We start from the raw sequence: 16896 nt of genomic DNA, 5'->3' as shown, positions 1-16896 counted from the left end.
AACATTGGTGAACCGTAAGCTTTCACAGCTTTTAGTCGGTTCGCCACCATTGCTCAATCGAAGGGAGGTTCTCGGTTGCGCGAAGAAGCAACCTTGCAATCAGATAAGCTTTTGATAAAAACAAAAATGCTTACCATTGCTTCTGTGTATTATGAGGACAAAATTGAAATGCAACCTCCCCAAAGCGCGGTGAATCCCGGCCACCAGCTGACAGACCGAAGCAAGCGGTCCATTCGTTTCATATTGCAATCACGTCACATCGGGTCAATTTTCTGCTTTTTAGCGACCGTCCATCGCCCTAAGCGATAGGACCTTCCTCGCTTGTTCCGAGATTCCGATGCCGTATCGAGCGACAGGGACTGAAACGGAGAAAGGGAGTGGAAGGGTGGGTGGGTGGGTGGGCAGGCAAATGTATGCTGTGGCCCAGTTCGGTTCCAATGGGGGGGCTTTTATTTGCTTTGTTTACTGTGCCCACTGTGTCCTTTTGGTTGAAGGTCTGAGGTTCAGCAACCATCATCATCTACTAACACTATCTTGACAGTTCGACGGTGCAGCATAATTGAATCAATACGAGAAAAGGAAAAAGGCGAGCCTAAATGAGAAAATATGAAAATGTGTGTCTGTATGTGTGTGTGTGGCTCCGAATCAAATGCTTTGCTGATGATGCGCTGATGCTACACTCCGTCCAGTTACTATAAGACCACCATTAGTTTGTTCCAGAAAATCTTCAAGGATCACAATTTCAAATCGAGACTTTTTATTACTATTCTCTACTCTAAAAATAAGTTATTAAACACTAATAGGGTTGGCTAAAATCACAGGTTGAATTTTGGCGGCAAATTAACAAAAAATGAAGTGTCCAGTTAGTATAAGACCACCTTGATTTATTTTTTTTTATCAGCGAAAAGAAGTAACCAAATCATCTAAATCCCGAAAATAACTATTCGTTATCAAATCTTAATGGTTTCAAATGTGTAAAACGGGATTTGGCAATCTCTTTATAAATTTTGGTTATTTTAGAAGCAATGACTCTCATATGTCTCTAGAAACCGCTAAAATCATCGCTTAAAGCTCACGAAACGAAGAATACTGCTTTCCCCCAGCATTCCATTTACTAATTCGAGCTCAGAAGATGTTTTCCAACGGATTTTATGCTATACTGCGAGCAGATATGGCCAACAAATCAATTGTCTGATCTTTATTCGAAGCCGTAATCTTCTTTCTCAAGTTAATAAAAGCATTATTTCACTAATATGTTAACTTTTCCACACCGTTTTTGATCAAAAACGATAGCGTAGATTCTCCTTCAAACGTACATGTGCTTTGTTAAATGGAAAAAATACAATCTTGAGCCTACCGGCTGTATAAAGTTTCACCCAAACTATGCAGGAATTCCCATTAAACCAACAGGTGCTGAAAGAGGCTCTGAACTTCCAAAATCACGACATTAATCTATGAATCCAGTAGAAACATGTTGATTAAACGTCTATTCACCGTTGTAAACAACCAGGAATGGTTAAATGAACCAAAAAACCATTATTTTGCGTCTATTGTTTTATTGGGAATTCCTGCATAGTTTGGGTGAAACTTTATACAGCCGGGAGGCTCAAGATTGTATTTTTTCCATTTAACAAAGCACATGTACGTTTGAAGGAGAATCTCTGCTATCGTTTTTGATCAAAAACGGTGTGGAAAAGTTAACATATTAGTGAAATAATGCTTTTATTAACATAAGAAAGAAGATTGCGGCTTCGAATAAAGATCAGAAAATTGATTTGTTGGCCATATCTGCTCGCAGTATAGCATAAAATCCGTTGCAAAACATCTTCTGAATTCGAATTAGTAAATGGGATGCTGGGGGAAAGCAGTATTCTTCGTTTCGTTAGCTTTAAGCGATGATTTTAGCGGTTTTGAGAGACATATGAGAGTCATTGCTTCTAAAATAACCAAAATTTATAAAGAGCTTGCCAAATCCCGTTTTACACATTTGAAACCATTAAGATTTGATAACGAATAGTTATTTTCGGGATTTAGATGATTTGGTTACTTCTTTTCGCTAATAAAAAAAATAAATCAAGGTGGTCTTATACTAACTGGACACTTCACTTTTTGTTAATTTGCCGCCAAAATTCAACCTGTGGTTTTATCCATCCCTTAACTTATTTTTAGAGTAGAGAATAGTAATAAAAAGTCTCGATTTGAAATTGTGATCCTTGAAGATTTTCTGGAACAAACTGATGGTGGTCTTATAGTAACTGGAAGGAGTGTAGGAGTTCAGGCGTCATCACAGGTCCCGTCATGAGGAGGATGTTTGTAAAACACTTCCATTTCCATTCGCCATTTACAGGACTCGGCATGCGTATTAACATATTAGCATACTATAGTTAGTCAGTCTGTACTTCCGATGTTGTAGACCAATTTCCCAGTGGCCCAATTTGCCGAAAGAAATGACTAAATATCATATAACAAACATTCATGACTCGTTGCTTCTGAACAAGTCTCGTCCGTGAGCTTTTGAACAAGTGAAATGGAACTTGCCGTATTGAACAGCACCACTAACAAAAATGTTAGAAAAAAACCAAAGACTATATCACTTTTCTCTGTTAGGTAAACTGAATGGATCCCGTCAAACCCACTGTGGAAGCTTCTCGCGTTCGGAAATGCTTCGGTGCCACTCTTTTGGCCAGCTTGTGATTCCCTCCGCCGCCAAAAAGGGACATGGCGATTGTGACTGGAAGTCGCCCGTCAGTCCGGTGATCCTCATTGACATCGTGTTTTATTAATACATCACCGACAATAAACGTCAATATAATCCATTTGACGCTTCGTGACGGGTGCTGGAGCAGCAGTAATTAGTCAAACTTTCGGGTGTTTGATTTCAGGACGTTGAATAATGTATGAGTGCTTCGGTGCCGTTTCGGTAGTTCGGACCGCGCGGAACCGTGTGCCAACGTCCCTTGCGGATCGACCTTCTCCCCTTTCCCGGGGTTGCTGGTGCTGGTGTGGAGTGGTCTGGTTGGTAATTATTTCAATTTTCTCGTCTGATGTTTCTTGTCTGGTTGAGTGGTGGCAATGATGGCAGATGACAGCTCGACCGTCCGTTCGTCCGTCCGTTCGGTCGAAACGAACCGTTCGGCTCGGTATTAGAGGAGTTTTAGCCACGGGGCTAGGTCGAGGCATCGGTTTCGATTGGTTTGATATCATAAATCACTAATTGCTGCCTCAGCAATATATCATGCGATTGAACCCTGGATCATACGTGCAGCGAGACGCTTCTGGGGTGATGTGAGTGTCGGTGATGATGGTGGATTCAGGCAGCGAGCTTCCAGCTGGAATGCTGCAAATGAAGGTTTAGTTTCCATACTTATGTACGTTGGTTATTGGCTCATACAGAAGTTAGTAATATCGGTAACTAAACAGTCAGTTATTAAAGTTATAATAAGTATTTATGCAAGCAGTTATTTACATGTAAACATTAGACCTAAAATTGGAATTTTCCATAGTTTTAAATTTCATTTACCTTATTTTTTCTAACACCTTTTAATCATAACACATCATTTAATTCATTTAATGCAGATCATACATATTATTTAAGTGATTTAATAATTCAATAATTTCTAATGAATAATAACCTACATGGCTGAACGACCAAAACGGTTAGGCATTAGGCAGGCGTTCGGGGATGATCAATATGGCGCATTTATTTGGGTAACGTTTGTAGTTATTAGTAATTTCTCTACAACACTGTTGAGGTTTTTTTGTTCGAGAAGCAATTGGAAATCTAAAAATAAATAAATACAAAAATCAATCTAAGCATTTATCCACTCTAGCATACGCTTTTGGCACTTTGACTATATTGGTATCTGTCTGAGACTTGATCATTCGCGGTTTATTTCGAATTTTGCAAATGTTGGGGCAAATGTTTTGCATATCGTGATGGCTAATTAATAGTTTTAAAAGTATTCATCGGGTCAAACCAAAACGAACCATTGAATTCGTTTTGGTCCCATTTAAATCTTCCCAAGAATCAATCTTCTAGGAAAAGCTCCGACGCGTCATGCGTATTGCATCAACAAACTGGTATACAGTTTCCATTTCACATGCCTTCAATCATTCTTTCGGTCTTCCAGTGCATCCCTTTTCCTTGATTTTATAATTGTCAACTCTGAATTGTGTTTAGCTGATAAACTCATTTTTGCTGATATTTTTCGATGTTGTAGAACTTCCATATTCCGTTTTTCCGAACCATGAAGTATAACTGTATTTAAATTAATATCATACCAGCAAATCCAACATAATACCGGCACGTTGACGTTTTCTGAACATCGATGTAAACATCGGTTGGATTGTTTCCAAATCATGTTCAATTACTTCGCAAAGCTGGCTATAATATACGACAGCTATCGTTTCCGATCCGATACCAAGTGAGCCTCTTTGGATTTTATCTCAGTAGTAGTTACTACTTCAATTATTTAAATAAAACATACGGCTCCCCCGTTCTTATACATTATAAAAATATATTGAACATATTTTTTAACCTTAGTAAATTATTTTCGCAAAATTGACGTTCGTTTCCGCATAAATAAAGTGCATATCGGTTTCGTCTTTAAGGTTTACAGCCACCGTCGTGCTCTCCAGCGTTAATAGCGCATTCATAATATAGTTTCCAGTGTTCCAGGGTACCAGCGCCAGCAAAACCTACTCCAGTTTCAGTAATATTTGATGGTTAGCCGCATCCTTCCATTCCAACGCTCCGGTTGTCTCTTTGTTTGCTGGTTTAGGCCAACCCAACCCAAAACCCAATTACACACGTACGTTCCGCCGGGACCGGTTAAATTGGAATGTCACTTAAAGTACATCCGCTCGGCGCGCACCGGGACGCTACGCCCTTTGCCGAGAGTGATGCCAACCGGATTCCTATCGGAGGCAGGAAGCAATTTTTGTTACTTGACAGCAAACTAGGGACACATCCTGCGGCTAAGTAGCGAATGGTGCAGGGGAATTGGCAAACTAGTCAAGTTTGGCACGATATCCGGATCCTCCGTTACACCCGTTGTGAAAACTACATGCTGGGAGGCAAACACGGTGATCATACATTTATAAATAGCTTAAAAACGAGTTCCGTAAGCTTTGGCACAGCAGAGGGCCAAAGTTTACTGTTGCGCAGCCTCGCCAACAATTCGACCGGTGGTTGGTGGAGCGGTGCCGATGTTGGAAGGCTGGTTAGTGGACCACCACTTGGCCCTACGCCCCGTACACTCGTTCCTGCTGGGCGGAATATAGCATTAGAACGTTAAACGATCATAAAACGGCTCACTGTTATCCTCGCTGAAAAACGTACGTTGGTTCGAAGCAGAAACACTTTGGAACACACAGTGTGACGTGCGTAGCATTATAAGAGTGCAACTCCTTTGATGACATCTTTAGTGATTTAGTTTGAGCAGTCAGCGGATAACGTAATTATGTGCAAAGTAATTCCTAGTGTCCTATCTCTACAAAAGGATTCCTAGCGGCTTTCCTCGCTGCCATATACTGACTCAACCCAAAAAGTGGTCGGACGGACGTAGCTAGGCGTTGTATTAAAACGCAAAGTTTGTCGTTTGCCAACCTGCGCATCTTGCACCCTGAAACCGATTCGGTGCCGAGGAACGTTGGAAAACGCAGACCCGTGCATAGTGTCCGAGTCCGACGTATGCCTGAGGTGCCGCCAGGTGGTGCTGGTGGTGACGGTAACCGGACACTGGTTGGCCTGTTGCCACTGGTACGGGGCGAGAGAAACCAAGTTTATTTTGTTCGTAAAGTTCAGCATCTCATTACTCAAGCGTAATTTACTTTTATCCGAAAATTGCGACGAACCGAAAGTTATGCAATAAATTATGTCATGCGAACGATGTGGCTAGTTGCCACTCTCGGTGATAGTGCTCTAGTGTGGTGGGGGGGGGGGGGAGAAGGGAAAAGGACGTTCCCCTGCTATTGCCATAAAGTGTTGCCTTGGGAGGAATTATCCTTGGGATGCTTTAATATGAGGCTTTTAGCACGTTTTCGGTCATTTTTTATATCAAGAACTGAGCTTACATCACCAACTGGATATCGGCAGACGGTAGTGCTTCTAGGTTTCGACGTGTACCATCTGACGTGTACATATGAAGTACTTTGGACATCCAGAAATCCAAGTAGAGTTTCCTTCTGCACAAATCAGTGGTCTTCTTGATGGGGAATTCTAGAACATCACTGTTATTGCATCGTCATAAAATGGTATACGTTTGACGTACCCGGATTCGGAGCGCATTTTATGCGTGTAATATTCATCGACATACTTACCAGACATGGCCACATGGTACGTGGAGGATTTTTCTCCCTTAAGCTCACAAGAGGAGAAGCATAAGCCTCCATCACTTTACATTACGAGCGAACGGCGGTGGCCAGCCAGCAGTAAAGACGCAGAGGCATGTCAGTCTTGCTACACCCCTGTGCTACGTCCCGGATCCGGATGTTTGGCTTACGTTCCATGCCGCACCATGAAGGCAAACCGTACCGGGGGCTAAATAAACGTGGATCTGTCACCGTTATTGATATTGATGGGTGGATGGTATCGTCGTGGTCGAATGCATGAGCGTATGTGTGGCACCTTCTTGAATCTTTCCTTCCATCTTCTTACCGCCTTGGGACGTCGCGCGTTCGGGAAAAACTCCAGCGCAGCGAATGATTCAAACCACGGCAGCGGGCCACGGTGGCCTCGGAACAACGAGACAGATATTCAATTTCACATTCACGATGGTCGGGCTATATCAAGGTGACAAATTGTATCGTGCTCTGGGGAGAGGAATGATTTGCTGGAAATTGGAGGGCGTAAAATGAAGAGCAAGAGAAAGGAATGGAGGAAAATCCGCTGGATACTGGCGATGTTACTGCATCGATGGTGGCCTGTTTATCAAGCATGAATTGATATTTATTTCTCGCGCTCTCTGAATGACATCCAGTCCGACGGGTGAGCGTGACTGGAGTGATTTTGGAGTAATGGAATGTCTTACTCCAATCGGTAGTGGTGGAAAAGGACGCATTATAGCGACACATACTATAATTCAGTTTTTTTATTGTTTCTCTTTTCAAGCTCACATGCAACTCTCTCATCAACAATCTACTGCTAGTCTGACATTACTCGAATCTTATAATTAAGCCGCTCGAAAGGTCGCTAAGGCTTATGTGGAATGATCTATTGGTTATTGCTCGTTTAATATTAATAAACACTAATTCATCGATTCTCCGATCCGTCGAACGTATAACTATGTTTTAACGTTCAATCCACCGTTCGGCATGCATTTTCAATATGTTAAGCTATTTGTTTCATAGTTTCATAATATTATAATAACAAATTTTGTCCATCCTTATTGCCTCCCATTTTTATTGGTACAATTTTCCATTTTCGTGAATCTTTCAATAAATTATTCGATTTTATTATTCCGTTGCTCATTTTTCTCCATTCCAGTTCGCGCCCCGATAGAGTAACACGTATCCAATTCCGGTCACTTTGTGTTTTTTTTTGCACACCATATTGCATTTTTTATTTTCATCTGCTGTTCGATCTTTCGCCGTGGTGCATTTGCATGAGGTCAACGTTTAAATCAGAAACAACAATATTAATCAATCAATGGAATTGCGAGCCGGCGCAGTGGCGTGGGACAAAAGAAAGCGCAAGGCCCTGATGAAGCTGATTTCCGGTGCTGTAATTTTCATGTGGCACCTTCCTGCGTCAGCCGGTTCATTATTAATAACAATTATGTGTCCGCCAGCCGAATCAGTATCGAAACTCTACTATGGGTCAGGTATTTTAAATGTAGTGGCATTTTGATTGCTCACTGTACCGCACACATACACAGCATGACGTGCTTTCCCGAAGGACTGTGACATATTTAAAAGAATGATTTTTCTAACGCCGATATCAGCACTTTTCATGCTGAAATTAACATATCCGGGATGTCATGGTTGATTCCATCGTATGCCTCAAAATAGTTCCATCATTTTCCATTTGTCTGTTCGATTCAGAATACGCATTGCTTTTTTTCTGTTAAAATCTACCAAAAGCACATTGGTAATGGGATGCTGGAGCATCCCAGTTAGACTTCAGGTTCCGTAAGTCATGTATGACACTAAGAAAAAGAACGCCAAGAAAATTAATGTTGACAAGGTGCCAAACGCATTTGTCGTAATTAAAGCCCCTGGAAGCTCTAAAAGCATTCAACCGTAAAAGGTTCGTGCGAAGTTGCCAAAAAAGTTGGCATTTGAAATACGGGCAACCGGCGGCTCCAGCGAATGCCCAGCGAACCCCGGAGACACTATACTGTTTTCGTGTCACTCTGTAATGGGACACTGGACACTATCCGGAGCTATCCGTGGAAGAAGCAAACAGCATCGGAAAAAAAAGAAACGAAATGAAGAATCCTCCGCTATCGAGCGCCAAAGGTCAAATAACTTTTTGTGTGCTTCTTTCTTAAGGCGATGAGTTCGAAGTTGAGGTGCCACGTGTTTTCTAAGCAAATAAAATGGAAGAGAAAAAGCTGGTATTTTGAACACAAAATGCCTGTCATTTCGATTATTCGTTGCTGGTGTTTTCGACATGAAAACAATCGCGCAAACACAAAGAATCAAATGGAAAAGGAAACCGGAAATCGAGACAAAATGGTTGGGACGCATCGTGAAACCCTCTTCTTACGGCTTCACACCGATCTTCGGGATCCCAAACACATGCTAAGCTGTCAGGTGCAGTTTAATTTCATCATTGGATTAATCACTGCAAAGACTTCCCAATCAATAATCTCTAATTAAGCAGTGCATGAGATGGCCTACAGCTTGCGGAGCCCATTTATGGCGCTAAAGAAAGTTTCCTACCCTCCTACCTCCGCCTTTTCCACGCACTCGCTCTCTCTCGTTCTCATTCTCTCTCTCTCCACCGACACCATTGACGACGGGGCTATGCAATAGTTTTCCGCGCCCGTGGTGAAAACCTTCATTTTCTTCCATCAGAAATGACGTTAAAGTTTCCCCGTCAGTTCGTTCGCTCATCCACATCCGCAGCACAGAAAATTCTACTTCCAGCCAGTGTGTGTGTGCTGGAGCGACCAGCACCAGGGAAAACCGGGCCAGGCCAAAAGAACAAACTCCTCGCACCATCCCCAGCATACGGGCGAAGCCCAGAAGCGAATGAGACGCGAACAATTCAATTAGCTCCGAGCTACGGCCATGATTTCCTCTGGGTGTTCGCTCAAATGTGTACGTGCTTGCTTCGTAACAGCGTTTTCGATTATGATTGCCTTTCGATATGATTGGATGGAAGATGAAAGTGCACTCCCGGGTTTATAGTTGTGTCTCGGTGGTGGCGAAAGCAGGGCAACGGCTTTAGTTGCACTGCTGCACAACGAGATACTAGCGCTAGCTATATGGCTGGCAGCAGCCGACTAGCACCATTATGTCAATAACTTAAGTAGCATCGCAACAGAGGACAAACTTTGTTGTTTTGATATAGCAAATGGCGGACGGACACAAATAAATGTCCTTCTGAAGGTACTCTGTTTGATGTGGCTTCTTTAAAAGAGGGGGGGGGAAGGGGGGGGAGGTCATTTAACCCCCCCCCCGTTGAGCGTGCGTCGAATCGTGAACTTTATTATTATAACAATAATCATAGAATTTATCTTACGTTAAAAAAATCTCTCGACAAGTATTTATTCGACAGTCGACTAAAGGGCTTTTAAATGACACAGTTCAAATGTTTTATAATCTGCAGCGACAATATAATTTGGGAAGAAGGGAATTATACGATTTTAAATAAATTAAACTGTTGTAAGAACCTGTATTATTCGTGATATTCGTTTATTTCGCTTTTTTCCAGGAACTTAACTGTCGATTCGTTCACGTTCAACGCTTGTAGGTGTGTGCGAGTTGAGAGTTGCAAAACAAAGTTGCTACCGTGGCCATGCTTTATGCGCCAAATGGCAGCCAATGAAAGTTTCTTTTCTTTACGAATTCTCTCGCTACATTCCTCGTTACGAAAATGTTTAAACACTGTTTTATGTTTCCCGCGTTTGAATTAGAGGTTTAGCATCCCAAAGTATGCCATCCCTAGCACGTAGCACCTAGTGAATATGGTGGAATAATCAGTCGCTCATAAACCAGCCCTTAATGGTTTGCAAAATGGGTTCGAAAACCGTGCTGCACCGGTATGCTGCTGCCTAATGTAATCCAATACAGGTCGATTGTAATTAAAATTCTCCCATGAACGATCGCTCTTCATTGCCAGTGATAATCGAGGGTGCACAAAAACATGGGTACATAAATCCGCGCCAGTACCGCTTGAGCAGCACTTTTGTGCTCCGCTAATTATCGCCGCAATTAGAGCAATTCATTTCATCCAGTAAAATGCATTCAATTTACTTCGTGGTGGAAACGATTGATAAACAACAAAGTAGCAAAAAATAATCGTTTCGATTGGAGAATAGGCGATTAATTAGTGATGAAACATGGCATGAGTTTGTCCCGCGGTTTGCTTTACTTTTCATATCAATTGCATGTTCTATCGGCGATAAGAGAAACGTGCAGTACAGAAAGAGGAAAATGTAAAAATTTAAAACAATATTTTCGGTACTAAAACTCATTGGTCAAATATGGTGTTACATTTATAAGAAAAGTGATACTTCAGAGCACTTAATTCCATTTCCGTACTAATTTCTGCATCTAATCTTCTAACGAATACTGCAAGGGTCAAAAGGATTTTACAGATGAAGAATGTTCCAAATGAGAAAAAAAACAAAAAAAAAACAAAAATTTACCAAAAAAGGTCGGTCCGCATCGGTTTTCTCCAGCCTCTGCCTTCTCCTTCCGAGTTTTTTTATTGACATTTATGCGTTCTTCTCCTTTCAGCACGCATCTTCGACACGGTAGTTCACGTTCACCTTATCCTGCTCATTAGCTCGATGATTACTCACACCGGACATCCCAGGGTTGTCGGTCCACTTTCCAAAATGACACGTTGTTGCGGTTGTGGTGAAGATGGTTCATGAGGAGGAAAAAGGATCAGTTGTGTGACCACTGCGATAGAGAATCGATATGAAAATGTCGTGAGAGAGAGACAACGTAAAAGGAAACAAAAAAAACATAACAAGAAAAGAGTTGATTACTTAATAAAAGCAACATAGCTAATCGGTGTTCTGCATTGCATTGCAGTCGAATTGTAATTATTCTGGTTGAGGGTGATTTATAGTACAGGAGAACTAACAAAAAATTTACTTAATATTTAATATTCGAGGTTGACCTCCAATATGTTTAATATATAACATTGTTTACTTTTTACTGTTTCTAATTGTTGAAATTTTAATGTATTCTTAAAGTTTTGAATTTATTTCTTAGTCAGAAATGTAGTGAAATTAGACCCTTTTTCCGACTGATGATGGCAATGTGCTAAAAACTGTTCCGAATTTCCGTTGTACTAAACTTCTCGAAGGGTGGTTCGTGTCTTGGAACAGGGCAACGTCTTTTATCGTTTAAAATTTCGTTAAGATGAAAGTACAGGAACGTTGCTAGGAAATCGTATGAATTCTACTTTTTTAATTTAATTTTAAATATTTTTATCCACTGCTTGCTAGATAACGCTTCTTTTTGTTGAGTTAATTAATTTATGTTTAGCAAAAGCGAGAAGTTTTATGAAGACAGCGAATGTGTAAGCATGTTTCAACTAACTTTCATCTTTTACCTACTGAACTTGTTAGTTTATCAAAACGGATTGTTCGATCTTAATCTCGAATATGATTTCATATGCCTGGGCCGTTGTTATTTGGAGCATTTTGTCCAGCACGAGCCAGAATATTACTTTTCTATTAAAATCACCCGAGCTATCCATCCGACGCTGTACTATGATTCAATTGCCGTCATACTTCGCTTGCTCACAATAAAAAAAACTCAAATGGGATTTTGCACTATCGTTTTTGCAGTGATAAAGTACACTCGTGACTTTTTGTATGGTATACGATGTGAAAGGAGCTTGGGTGTTGTTGGCGTACCACTGTCCGGCATTCGCAATTTGTAGAACGATTCGTGAGGAACTGAAATTAAACAGGAGGAACTGAAATTAGTAGTGAAATTAAACAGTATTTACGTAACTGTTCTACTAAACAATAGAATACCATTTTTGTGCTACAGGATAGATTTGAATCATTATTGTTCCAGTGACCAGCGCCATAAGTGACGTGCGTAAATCACGTCACTCTACATTTGTACCGAGAGTAAGTCTTGATCGGTAGTGGAGCACAGTCATCGTGGGTTGAAACATAGCGATCGCTTACACCGTCATTATTATCAGCTGTTTTTTTTACAATAATTCGAGCATAAACATTTGAGCAAAACAAACCGAAACAGTTGTTCATCGCTGGCATGTGACCCATATTAGCGCGGCGTGCGCTTGATAAGCTGAGAGCAATTCTATACTTAGTGGCGCCGTGGTAAACGGCTTATTAGGCGGTGCCACATTAAGACAAAATTATGTATGATTGAAAACAAAAATTAATTGCAAAATTAGGGAATTACTGCAAAAATTACTTGCAAAATTAGGGAAACAAATAGTTAGTGTTATAAATCCCATTTTCGAGGATTGAAACGTCTTGAAAATAACGATAAATGAGCCACACCTAGCCAAATCAAGTTCAAGCGAACCAGATCAACACTCTTTTCCTATTTTTCGATACCAGACCAAATTTATAAACCAAACTTGACAATGCTATATATAACAATTCTATCAGTCCCAAAATGTCCCATCAAAATTACCGATAACGATGAGATAATCCCGGCCGCGTGGTTTTGCAGTTTTTTGTTTGTGTTTCATCGTGAACTCTACACTGATAAGCGTTAACCATGCTGGACTATGACATGGGCTGAGTTCATTCGTTTGACTGGAATTACCAGCCGCTGGTATGATTAGCAACATAATTAATCATCCGTCATTATTCCCACCAGAGACCTATGATCAGTTGAGCTGCAATTATTGTTGAGAGCGGACGCGTAAAGATTCCAAAATGCGTTGGCTACGAACTGTAGCCGTCTGTGTGGCCTTGATCGCCGTGAGCGTTGCTAGCGAGTAAGTACAGAGCCAAATATTACCAGTTGTTGATGCAGCGAAAGCTATTACTAAGCTATTCCACAGATTATTCATCGTCGGACCAGATTTTTTTCGCTCCAATCAAAACTACACTATGGCGATTCAAAATATGAAAAACAAAACAGTTACGGTGGCCGTCTGTCTGGAAGGATTCAGTGTAGAGAGAAGTGTTTTTAGTATCACAAAATATGTGTTTTTGCGCTCGAACAAGGCACGATCGATCACCTTTCAGGTATGCACGATCGTGCAAACAAACAGACGACTACGACAAGTGCAAAGGAGAAAAAAAATGTTTATCTAATTTCTGAAAATGTGTTTTGTAGATACCGTACAATGAATCAACTATAAGCGGAACACTAACAATCGAAGGAATAAACCGCCTGGTCTTCCGCGAATCAGTTGATCTCGAATACAAACCGAAATCTGTGCGTGGTCTCATACAGCTTAGCAAACCCGTCTACAAACGCGGAGAAAATGTTCAGTTTCGTGTGATTTTGTTAGAGTCTGATATGAAGCCACCTTCAAACACTAATATAACAGTGACTGTTCAGGACCCATTCGGTAACAATCCTCGCAAATGGTTTAATGTGCGACTGTACAACGGAGTGTTTGAAGGAGAAATGGACACAAATAGCACATCTCCAAATGGCCAGTATAATATCAAAGTCGATGCAAACAATGGGCAATTGGTTTCCAAAACGTTCGAGGTTGATGATTATACGTTATTCCCCATCGCCGTGGATGTCTCTCTAGCAAGTTTCCCTCTCCAAGAAAACCAAGCACTGAATCTTACGATAGTGGCCAATTACTATTTCGGCAAGCCAGTCATCGGCACTGTGAAGATGGAACTGTATGGCGAAGATGGCTCTAAAATATTTGGAGAGTCTAAGGAATGGGAAGTTTACGGAATGCTCCAAGTATTCCTTCCATTTGATAAACCGCTGAGACAAAATGATCAGCATGAGCAGAATGTGAAGGTTCGTGTCTTTTTCACCGAGATAGACACAAGTAAGGTTTTAAAGACAAGATTTGGAAACTCATCCTAAGCAAGTGGTGCTTGGCGAAATATGTTATTTTGTTTCCTGTTCATTCCTTGCAGATCGTACAGTTAATGAGACATATGACTTTACGGTATACAAGTACAAGTATCAAGCTAAGCTGGAACAAGTGACCCAAGATCGAAATCTGAGCGAACCTCAATATACTCTTAAGATCACACAAGGCGATGCACCAGCAAAAGCAGTGACTGTTCGAGTTGATGAAGGAAGTTTGTCTTCGAAAAGCGACCCGAATAAGGACTACCGAACTACTACCTACTACACGAGTGATGAGGAGGGCAATATTAATCTATCAAGTCCGTCCAATTCTACCCAACTTATTCGTGTATGTTCGTGTTTAATTAATACTAGCAAAATATTTTACTCTGATAAATCTTTTCACCCCACAAGGTTTCGTATGATGGTGATGTAATATTGTCCGTAAGAATCGATCATCGACAACAGAAGTTCAGCCCATATATTAGTGTGGCATTGAAATCTGAGTAATATTTTGAAGCATTCTAATATATACCAAGCCTCATAATTACTTGAAATTACTTTCAGTGTTAAACGTAATGAAAAACTGCGCGTTGATATCTCATGCTCTCATCCGATGACGTTCTTCACGTACTACGTCGTATCTAAAGGAACTATCGTTGAAGCTAAGCGCATTCCGGTAAAAGAAAAGCCTACACACAGTATGGTTTTGCATGTGACGGATAAGCTGCTGCCTAGATCGACGGTTTTATTTATAACTATGGTGAATAACACCATTGTACACGATCACGCGTACATCGAGTATAACGAATTTGCTAATAACGTAATGAATGCGAAATTCATGTCGCCGATTAGTCCACGGGTCTAACGATTGCGATGCTTTTACTAAAATAATTTGCAGTTTGATCTCAGGATGATGAATGAAGGAGCTGCAGTGAGGCCAGGCGGTCAAATTGAGCTAAACATCACGGCACCAAAAAGAGCGTACGTGGCTCTTACAGCGTATGAAAAATCGTTTTTAAACCACCATGGCATAGACCACGACATAGTTTTCAAAGATATTCAGCAGATATTTGATGATTTCCATAGAATCGATGAGAACAATTATGATTTTTTTCATGTAAGTACATTTTCAGGGTATAATATTTTTATATGTTATTTGAATATCCAATAATGATATCTTAAATCGTTTTTAGACCATAGGACTGTTTAGCCGACCATTAGTTAGTGATGTCATTAGTATGTATGCCATAATATTTCAACAATTGAGATATTGGGTGATTTGTATATTCACTATACCCTGACCATCTTCATTACAGACCGGTCTTCTCGTCAAACTACTAGCCACCCTCTTACCAGTCGCAGAAAAATGGGTAAAATAAAATGGAGAGCAGGGAATAACCATAACTGGCTGTGGAAGAATGTGACTATTTCTGATGCAAGACAAAAAACTCTCATTGAACATTTACCAAACGCACTAACATCGTGGTACTTGTCTGGATTCTCCATCGATCCAGTGCATGGGTTTGGGATCATTAAGAAACCACTTGAGCTCACCACTGTACAACCGTTTTACATTGTCGATTACCTGCCGAACTCTATCAAGCTTGAAGAGAAGGTTGAGCTGCGGTTCATGCTATTCAGCACAATTGGAGCCGAGTACAAAGCGGAAGTGACGTTGTATAATGTAAACAAAACAATTGAGTTCTCCGATCGTCCTGCTGATGGTAAGATGAAGAACATTTAAATTTTCTGACATTTGATAATATTTGAAATGATGTTTCTTGGTTGTAGCTGAATACTATACAAAGTCTTTATTAGTTCCTACAAACGTTGGTGTTCCGGTTTCGTTCTGGGTGAAAGCAAGAACAAAAGGCGAGATAAATGTTCGTGTTAAGGCATCAATCCCGGACGTTGCAGAACATGATGGTATGGAAAAAAACATTCGTGTGAATTAATTAAACGTAATACACAACTTTGTGAGAGCGAAGTTTTTTCTCACGCACGAACTGTTTTAATAAATCCGTTGAGATAGCGCTTGATTCTATATGTTTAATATTGTATCATTTTATTTCGAATATGTTGAGCTACCTTTGTGATGAAAAAAAACATTTTAAAGGAATTCGAATAACAAAAAAAACGAAACGATAAAAACGATTTTTCTTTCGTTCGTTTTGTTCTTTATTTTAGGTTTTATCAATGTTTTTGAACAAAAGAATTGAAGTTTCAATAGAATTTAGGAAGAAATATAATTTCAACTTCCTTATGGGTTCGAAGAAATGCAATAGTAGTAGACTTTGGCATGGAACTTTGGAATCTCGATGTTCGATTCTTAGTAGAGGAACGATCGATGCTTGCAAGTATGAAGCGGCCCTGGCGACTACCTCCTGATTGGTGTGTGTGTGTGTGTATGCGCCAGCAACTGATATGTTGATTAAACTTTATCATGAGATCATTTTTTTCTTATCACTCGTGGCATCTGCAGAACCAAAGGAGGTTCATTTGCATTTTGAGAGAATGATCATTGGGCGTTCTCACTTTTGACGCTCTTGCTTGCTTGCTTTTGCTTTCGCTTCTTCACTCTCAGCGTTCACTAAAATTTGAGTTCCGAAATGTGAAGACGACCCGAAAAACAAGTTGACAAAGATTCGTGGCTGATGCGTAGTCCAACCGATTAGCGCTAGTCTCATAGTGGCCGCCATCGACTGCGCGTAACTTAAGTGA

At 40.6% G+C, this 16896-nt stretch overlaps 1 protein-coding gene across 1 annotated transcript; it reads left to right on the top strand.

Moving 5' to 3' along the window:
- Window positions 1-12188: 12188 nt before the first annotated feature.
- On the top strand, window positions 12189-16130 carry LOC125955446 (CD109 antigen-like). The gene is made up of 11 exons (XM_049686581.1): window positions 12189-12269; window positions 12997-13117; window positions 13184-13370; window positions 13462-14146; window positions 14238-14521; window positions 14587-14678; window positions 14740-14995; window positions 15074-15292; window positions 15369-15411; window positions 15492-15899; window positions 15967-16130. Exons 2-11 carry the CDS (start codon window positions 13056-13058, stop codon window positions 16128-16130), a joined length of 2400 nt encoding a protein of 799 aa, XP_049542538.1. The 5' UTR covers window positions 12189-12269; window positions 12997-13055.
- Window positions 16131-16896: the final 766 nt, after the last annotated feature.

This window comes from Anopheles darlingi, chromosome 3 (genome assembly GCF_943734745.1).
Source record: "Anopheles darlingi chromosome 3, idAnoDarlMG_H_01, whole genome shotgun sequence".
Lineage (NCBI taxonomy): Eukaryota > Metazoa > Arthropoda > Insecta > Diptera > Culicidae > Anopheles > Anopheles darlingi.
Note: the sequence above shows the minus strand (reverse complement) of the source record. Positions and strands in the feature narration are given on the sequence as shown.